This window comes from Arachis duranensis, chromosome 6 (assembly GCF_000817695.3).
Source record: "Arachis duranensis cultivar V14167 chromosome 6, aradu.V14167.gnm2.J7QH, whole genome shotgun sequence".
Classification (NCBI taxonomy): Eukaryota; Viridiplantae; Streptophyta; class Magnoliopsida; order Fabales; family Fabaceae; genus Arachis; species Arachis duranensis.
Genome location: NC_029777.3, coordinates 108,607,936 through 108,617,113, shown reverse-complemented (window position 1 = coordinate 108,617,113; position 9,178 = coordinate 108,607,936). Strand labels below are relative to the sequence as shown.

Below are 9,178 nucleotides of genomic sequence, written 5' to 3'. Positions count from 1 at the left end.
TTAAATTTATTGACTAATAAAAAACAATTAACTTAAAACCAAAACATAATTAACTCTATCAGCAAATAAAATCAAGTTTAAAAAAAAAAACCGGATAAAATATTTGCAAGCGTATTTCAAGAATAATAATTTTCAAAATATAGTGACATAATCTTTTTTTTTTAAACATAAAGTCAGAAATTTTAAGTGAATCTAAACTCTTAGGTATATAACTATATATAGCACTGTTAATATACTAAACAGTGCAAATGTTACTTGCCAACGAGTTATATTTCAAATGACATAGTCTTCTCATACTCACTTAGAAGTTGTGGGTTCAAGTCTCTCCATTTTTTAAAAAAACAATTTTGATTCCTTGCAAAAGAAGAAAGAGAAAAGATTTACAAGAATTCTTGAACTCTATGGCTCTCATCACTCCCCAAAGTAGCTTCAATCCTTCAGATCAAGAACTCATTCTAAATTTTCTTTTCAACAAGATCAATCACATACCTTTGCCTAGTGAAGCCACCACCAACATTCATGAATGCGAAGACTTGTTGTTCGGCGAAAAGAAGCCGTGGCAGATTTGGAAGGCGTTTGGCGGCCGTGGCGATGGAAGCGACGGCGGCGCACTTTACTTCTTCTCAATCAAGAAGAAGAAAACCTCAGTTGTCATCAATAATGAGAATGGTTCATGGGAACCTGAGAAGGAAAGTAGAGCTAGAACTATAATGTCAAAAGAGGGAAAGCAAAAAAGAATTGGTATCAAACAATCACTTGTTTGGACTGAGAAAAATAGTGTTAGTTCATGGATCATACACAAATATTGCCTTAATTCATTTATGGTGAATGCTTATTATGCAAACAATTATGTTCTGTGCAAATTATTCAAGAATCAAGGAGATCATACTCTAAAGGAAGAATCAGGTACTACTGTAGATTATTATATTTTATTTTTAAAATTTGTACAAAAATTACGATTTATATAAATATTGAGAGGACAATCTGATAGTATTAATTAGGGGTCATGATTTTGAATTTGAAATTTATTTGTTATATTTTTTAAGAAAAATTACAAGAAATTAATTTTTAGTTACTCAATATTAACTAATGTTAGAATTTAATTTTTTAATTTATGATTTAGGATTAAAGATTTACGATTTAAGAGTTTAAAATTTAAGATAAACAAAATACTTTTAAATAAGTTTTTTAATATTTACTGAAAAAAAAAATTATTTTCAAGCATTGCTCATTATTTATTGTACTTATATTGAATGTTGTTAGTTTTTTTCCCTCGTAGATACATACCGTTAGATTAGATTTGTTTATTCTGAGAATTGGTGCTATTTGTTCACAATTTCTTTTAATGTGTGACATATATAAATTTGCCAAATTAATACTTTTTTGTTGGGGTTGCATAACTTCTTGGACTGAGGAATAAATATATATAATAATAAGTATTAATCTTCTTTTAGATATAGTAGAGGCCATAAATATTTGAATTTATAATCATTGTATTTGAGTTTTCATATTTGTATAACATAGAAACCAAGCAATCTAAGCAACGGAAAATTAGAGCGACCACCAAATCTACTGATAACAATGGTCGCCTTAAACATCCTGAAATTGGAGCTGCGGCCGCGACATCCACCTATAACAATGGTGTCTGGATAGATGCTTCGGAGAGAACAAAAAGGTTTAAGATAGGACAACCCTTCCAAACACAGGTTGATACTGATGATGATGTTGGGAAGACTAAGGTAAATAATGAGAGAGATGTTATGTAACGAGTAAAATATAGGCCAAAATCCAATTAAGATAGTTTTATCAGTAATTGATTTAGGGCTTGTTTGGGTGAGCTTCTAAGAAAAGATCTTTTTTTGAATTATCTTTTTTTAAAAGATCTTATAGAGAAGTAAAAGTAATTTTATGTTTAGATATCTCATGTAAAAAGGTATTTTTATCTATCAATTATGTTTGGGTATAACAATATAAAAGTACTTTTTTGTTTATTTATTACATGAAAAACATCTTTTTTTAAGGAAAAAAGATCTTTTAAAAAAAGATGTAAATTACAGCTTCTCAAAAAAGATCTTTTTTTGATTTTACTAGTGCTTTTACTTTTACTACTAGAAATTTGCCAAACACGTTAAAAAATAAAAAAAAAATTTTTTTCATTAAAAAAAGATCTTTTTTTAACAAAATAATAGCGCCCAAACATGCACTTACTATAAATAGATACAGTAGATCAATTTTATTAATTAGGCCTTAGTCTATATTTTATTCGTTATATGTTACAACTAAATTAATCTTAATGAATATGTAATTACAGGAAAAATCACAGGTATTATTAAGAAAGGAACCAGTTTAACTGATTCTAAATTTTTTTGTTTTAGACTTATTGTTAGAGTGGATTGATGGTTAGTGTTTTAGTAACAGAAATTAAATATTAAAAGTTATTTTATTAATTAATTAGTCTCTGTTGAATTGTATTTTTCATTACTTTGTATGAAATTTTAATAGGGAAACTTTGTTTAGCACTTTAGCCTATCGATAGAATTGTCCTTTTTGTCTATGCAATCATCCAAAACCATCGCTTATTTACATATCCTCCTGTTTTGAAGTATTGGATTAAGATGCTGTTAATGGTCAAGTTATTTAAAAAAAATAAAAAGTAATGCCGCTAGTTACACAGAATATTTATTCATCTAAAGTTTTTTGATTTTGAAATCATTCAAAAAGTAAAAAAAAAAAAAATGGTTAGTAGCTAATCAAGTAAGCATTACTAAGTACTGCCTACAGGGAGCGTCAGAACATGCAGTTGCGGGGATGGAAATTCAGTTGCTGCGCGCCAACAGATTTGGAGGCTAATAATTTTAATAATAATTGGCGCCAAATTTAATTTGCAAATATATATATATAGGAACTCAATAATTTACCTTATTAATTAGTATCGGTTGAATTGTATTATTCATTAACTAGTACAAACTACAAAATTTTAGCATTGAGAACCTTTTCATTATTATTGTTTTTTCCTTTTATATTTTATCCCATGTAGTAGTGTAAGTTTAATATTTTATTTTTTTTCTACTTTTAATCTATAAATAAAATTAAAAATATTATTCATACATTAAAATCAATCAACAATATATTTATATATAAATACATATATAATTTAATTTATTTTTAATATATATTTTATATTAACAACTGATTTTAGTATATAAATAAAATTGTCCACTTTGTCATTATCATAATGAAAATAGCCATCTACATTTACATATCCTCCTTTGGTCGTTACTCATTAGGTTAAGATGCTCTTGATGGTTTTGCTTTTCTTTTTTTTTTCTTTTTTCCTTTTTTTTGGTTTGCTGATGGTTTTGCTTTTGAATTCATTGGGTTAGTCGCGTGTGCGTTTTTGCATCTAAATCATTAAAAGCAATTTATTTGGGCCGAAAGAAATTGGGCCCGCATCCTCAGTTTTATGGCATTTATTTGACCAAAAATATTACATTTAAAAAAATTAAATGCAATTAACCCTAATTGTGAATGGAAGATTATTTATTGATACAATTTTAAGCATTTGAATTAACTTAATATTTTTTATTTTATTTTTAAATTAATGTTATTTTTTCCACATTCTAATACTTTACCAGGCTTTAGTTATTTGGAAAAATAAAATCTTAAAATAATAAATAATTAACTACAATTAATAACAATGGTGAAAATTGAAATATGACCAAGCAAATGAGAAAAAAAGTCACGCGGACTCAAAACTTTTTTTAATAGAAATACTTGAAAAAAAATCTATGAAATTTCTAATATCTCATTCGGTTGAAAATATAGTCTAGGTGCTAATGTTAGAATACAAGTCAATTAGTCAACCCTTTAAAAAGGGTCAACAGGTACAGGAAAAAGAAGATGGCAAAGATTTTAATCACTGAAAATGTGAAATCACAAGGGGCATGAAATTTTCATCATGGTCGTTGTAAAACATTTAAAATAATATATAAATTAGTTCAATATAATTAACAAGAATAATACAGGAAGCCTCCTAGATCTTACACCATTGCCAATTTTCCAAAAGTTGATCTGAAAAAGGAAACGATCACTTTATATATAATATAGTAATGCAAAGAAGATGCATAAGAAAAAGAAGTCAATGTTGGTGGCTTTGATTTTTTCCCCTCTAAATGTTTTTATATTCCGTTTACGGAAATATTTAGTCGCGACAATTAATGAATGCTAAATAAGACAAGTTTTGGCTGTTTTTTTTTTTTTGCCTTCCTTTGTTTAAATTAATTAAAAGATAACCTTATGATCCCTCTCTTCTCTATAACTAAACTGTGTTCTCCTCCACCACTTTGAAAATAGCAAAATCCCAATTCAATCCTTCTTGTCCAACCAACCATCCATGGTTCCATTCACTTCACAAAGTTACTTCATATTCCTACTTTTCCTACTTACAATAATGTTCAATGGAAGCATGTGTAGTAGCAATTCTACATTGGTTCCTTGCAATGAGAAAGATCAAGGAGCACTATTGATGTTCAAACATGGTGTCATAGATCGTTACAACAATCTATCTTCATGGTCTATTAAAAAAGACTGTTGTGCATGGAATGGAGTTCTATGTAGCAACATTACAGGCAGAGTCACACATCTTCTCTTGGAAGATTCATATTTAGCAGGTGAAATTAACTTATCATCTTTGTTACAACTTGAATTTCTGAAATTCCTGGATTTGAATAACAATGAATTTGAAGCAATAAGTGTTGACAATAATAATTATGTCACACTTTATGATACTAACCTTGAGCACCTTGATCTATCTTACAACCAAATCAAAGGATCAATTCCGAATTTGATTGGACAACAAAAGAATCTAAAACAGCTTAACCTATCAAACAACCAATTGAGAGGATCTATTCTCGATTTGTTAAGCCAACAGATGAACTTAGAATACCTTGATCTATCGTCTAACCACTTTAACGGCTTGATTCCAGAACAATTTAGCCAAAACAATAAACAATTGAAGTCCCTTGACCTTTCCAACAACTTGTTCACCGGTTCAATTCTTTCAACTCTAGGAAACCTTTCATCCTTGAGAGAGCTAAGAATTGGCTCGAATTCATTCTCCGGAACCATATCCGAAACATTCTTTTCCAAGCTTTCTCACTTGGATACTCTAGACTTGAGCAACTCAACTTTCGAATTTCGTTTCCATCCTGAATGGATTCCTCCTTTTCAACTCACTCAACTTTTCTTGGCAAGCACGAAACTAGGTCCTTACTTTCCATCATGGATTTATACATAGAAATCACTTCGTACTTTTGATGCGTCAAGCTCAAGAATTTCAATTGTAGATGAAGATAAGTTTTGGACATTAATAGACCAATGTTCCTTGGTCTTTATGTCCAACAATTCAATAAATCTACAGTTGTCAAACTTAACATTAAGTACCGGAGTTCTAAGATTGGACCATAACAATTTCACAGGAGATTTGCCACATATATCACCAACCACCATATACATAGATTTATCTTACAATTCCTAGTGATTGGGAAAATTCTCAATATTTATTTTATATCAACTTGTGGAGCAATGCTTTAACTGGAGAAATCCAAGATGAGTGCTCTGAAATCATTGAATCTTGGAAAAAATGAGTTTTCCGGAATTATACCAAGCAATTTTCCCAAGTTGTTAGCAATGGTTGTACTAAGATCTAACAACTTTGAAGGAGAAATTCCCTCAGAAAATTTCAACTGGATCTTGCTCATAACAAGCTTTCAGGACCAATGCCAAGATCTACCTACAATGTCACTAAAATGATTGCAGAAAATTACTATGGCCTTGAAGGAATGTTTGATTATGACACAGTTGATTCGTTTACAAAAGGTCATGATTATGATTATAGAGTCAATACAAACATGAAAATCATTGATCTTTCAGCTAATAACTTGTCCGGCGAAATTCCATCCGGTTTATTTAGGCTAATTCAGGTTCAATCTTATAATCGATTTACCGGAACAATTCAGAATGCAATTGGGGGCATGAAGAAGTTGGAATCTCTTGATCTATCCAACAATATGTTTTATGGAGAAATTCCTCAAAGCATGAGTCTTTTGACTTTTCTGGGCTATCTTAACCTATCTTGCAATGATTTTAACGGACAAATCCCAATTGGGACTCAGCTTCAAAGTTTTGATGCATCAAGCTATGTTGGTAATACTAAACTTTGTGGAGCCCCTCTTGGAAAATGTGACCAAGATACAAGAAATGAAGATGGTAATGATTTCATTGAAAGAAAGTCACTCTTTCTTGGCATGGGAGTTGGATTTGCTGTGAGCTTTTGGTGTATTTGTTGTTCGTTTGTTTTCGACCAAAAATGGAGGCACACATATTATCGATTCCTTGATCGAATGGCCGACCAACTTATATGTTACGATCATGGTAAAGCTCAATAGGTTTCGCAAAATTGATGTAACTTGAGAGGTAAGATAGCTAAACTAAACTAAGTTAAACTACTCGCATACAGTTGTCTTTATATGAAGTTGATATTTAAGAATCGTTAGATGATTTGATAAGTTTTACTAAATTATCATCTAACAGTTCTCAACTATCAACTTTACATAAAGACAAATTGCATGTGAGTTTTTACCATTTATATATGTATTATTTGATTTATTTTTAATATATATTTTATATTAATAATTAATTTTTATTATTGATTTTAGTATATACGGGATTGTATTTTAAATTATCTACTGTTGCTATTATTTTTTATTATATGAAAACATTTTTGTACAAGTAATCACCGATGTTCATAATGCATTATTATATATATATTGGAAAAGTATAGGTAGACAATGAAAATATTAAATAATGTGAACAATGGATATATCGAATGTTTATTTCACTAGGTGTGCGAATGGTTATTCTAATATTAAGATTTAGATGAATAATTTAAAAGTGTAATGTATTTTGATTTGATTGGTGATTATTCATATTGTTCAACAAAGTTATTGGTTACCTAACATTATCCGAATGTATTTTACTAACTAACATCCCATTGTGATTTGTGACCAGGAATTTGTAGCTAGCTAGAAGGATTTCCATTGGACTCGAAGTATATATTTTATTATTTTCTTTACCCTTTGATCCTCCCGTTGTTGTAACATCTTTCTACAAATACAAGTTGTATTTTTTTTTCTCTTTTAAGGTAAGTTGTATTCTGTTTTCATCACTTGAGTGCCATGAGAAATCATGAAATATATGTTGAATAAGCTTGCATGTAACGTATGGCCAAGCCTCTGAGAACATTACATTTTGTGGAGTTTGTGCTTCTATTTATTGTTTCAAAATAAAATTCAAGATTAGATTATTGTTTTAATTTCTAATATATTAATTTATCGATAAAGTAACTCTGAGAAAAAATAATATGTAATTTAAAGAAAGAAAAAGTATGGATTCAGATCTTAATTATTTATTTTATACATAAACTTGAACTTATGAATTTTCATACAAAATGAATCACTAAAATTTGATGTCTACACTACTAACAACAAATTTAAGGATTTTACCGAATGTGTTTTGTTAATCCACGCACCTTGTATGCTGAGAGTATTAAGGTATAAACCATGACTAATTACATGTTGATTTGTTTGTTCTTGTTTTTATATTGCCTAGAGTTTAATTAACTAATAAAAAATAATTGATAATTTTCTAATATTTCTCAATAAAAATTTTCATGGGTCAATTTCAAAATGGATATCAAAATTTGCAATATCTTAATATTCCTAATAACTTGTTCTATGGTTTCATTCTTTCAACTTTGGAGAACCTGTCATCTATTGGAATTAGGTAATTAAATATGCACACTGCTATTTTGTTTTAGGTAATTATCTTATAATATTCACATTATGAGTATATAACACATACAGTCATACATCAATGATCACTCTATACCTAATAGCTTTCTGAAAATAAATTGAAAAAAGAAAAAAAAATGCCTACTTTGAATTGGTCTTGCATTGCTTGCGGCCTAGGAACAAAATGCATGTGAATGTTCATATATAATTTTATTTTTCTTATCATCACTTTGTTGAAATAACAACAATGCTAGGAACCAACTCTATATAAGCCAAAAATCAGCCAACTGGTAAATTAGAGACACCGGTGACTTTAACCGGATATTGCTACTGATAGGCACACGGATGTTTCTTTTTCTTGTAAATTAGATGGTTTTGGATATGATTTATATGTTTCATGTGTTACGCATTAATAAAACATAATTAATTATATGGAACTAACTAATGAATGATCAAAGCATCTGTTCGGTGATTCTCTCCTAATAGTAGCATATATTCCCTCATGTTTTGAACGTGGTCAACAATAATTTAAAAAACAAATTAAATTATAAATTAATAAAACTAATTATAATTAATTATGTTGTTCTATTTTTGGCTGATTATTAGTTGGTTCCATATACTTTTCCTAGAAATCATATTTAAAACCATCCAATTTACAAGAAAAAGAAACATTCATGTGTCTATCAGTAGCAACATCCAGTTAAAATCACCGGTACCTCTGGTTTATCAGTTGGCTAATTCTAATAATAATATGAATAGCAATATAACACACAGAATTATAAAACGATTATTTTAATTGAATCATAGTTAAATTGATTAAATTAGTAAACCAATAAATCAGTAATTAAAGTGGTTCGATAATTCGATTTTATAGAACACGGTACAATTGCTGGGAATAGTAGACTGTGAGATACATAATTAACAAGTTTCGTAGTTAAATGAACAAAGCCCCCACCATTTACGGGGACAATAACTTAGCCTTCTTTTTATAAAGTTTAGTCTAGTAAAATGTAACTTAAAGAATAGGGGTTAGGACCATTGCTCGTTTCAATAACTTTCAACAGTAATAATGTAATTGACAACTACTTTTAAAATTTAGTATTGTAGTAAATAAAAATAATTACATGAATTTACTATACGATATTTAAATATTTATTTATTGTATTTGATATTACCAACCAGTAGTAATTGAGGCTGGCAAATATTTATAAAAAAATTTAGATAACTAATTGCATCAATAAATAAAATTTGAGAGAGTTTTTTAACCATTTGTGAATCTAGTGGAACATCCCTTTGGAAATTATTTGTGAATTATAAAACTTTTATAA

General features: G+C 28.9%; 1 protein-coding gene across 1 annotated transcript; it reads left to right on the top strand.

The window, feature by feature from the left end:
• The first annotated feature begins 401 nt into the window (after positions 1-401).
• LOC107495696 (NAC domain-containing protein 41-like) lies at positions 402-2,517 on the top strand. The gene is made up of 4 exons (XM_016116862.1): positions 402-906; positions 1,525-1,739; positions 2,312-2,323; positions 2,503-2,517. Exons 1-4 carry the CDS (start codon positions 402-404, stop codon positions 2,515-2,517), a joined length of 747 nt encoding a protein of 248 aa, XP_015972348.1.
• Positions 2,518-9,178: the final 6,661 nt, after the last annotated feature.

Excerpts from the sequence above, each read along its gene's own strand:
- LOC107495696 (XM_016116862.1), top strand. The coding sequence starts at position 402 with ATGGCTCTCATCACTCCCCAAAGTAGCTTCAATCCTTCAGATCAAGAA. Across the intron at positions 907-1,524 it reads TACTCTAAAGGAAGAATCAG|AAACCAAGCAATCTAAGCAA; the intron begins GTACTACTGTAG and ends TGTATAACATAG.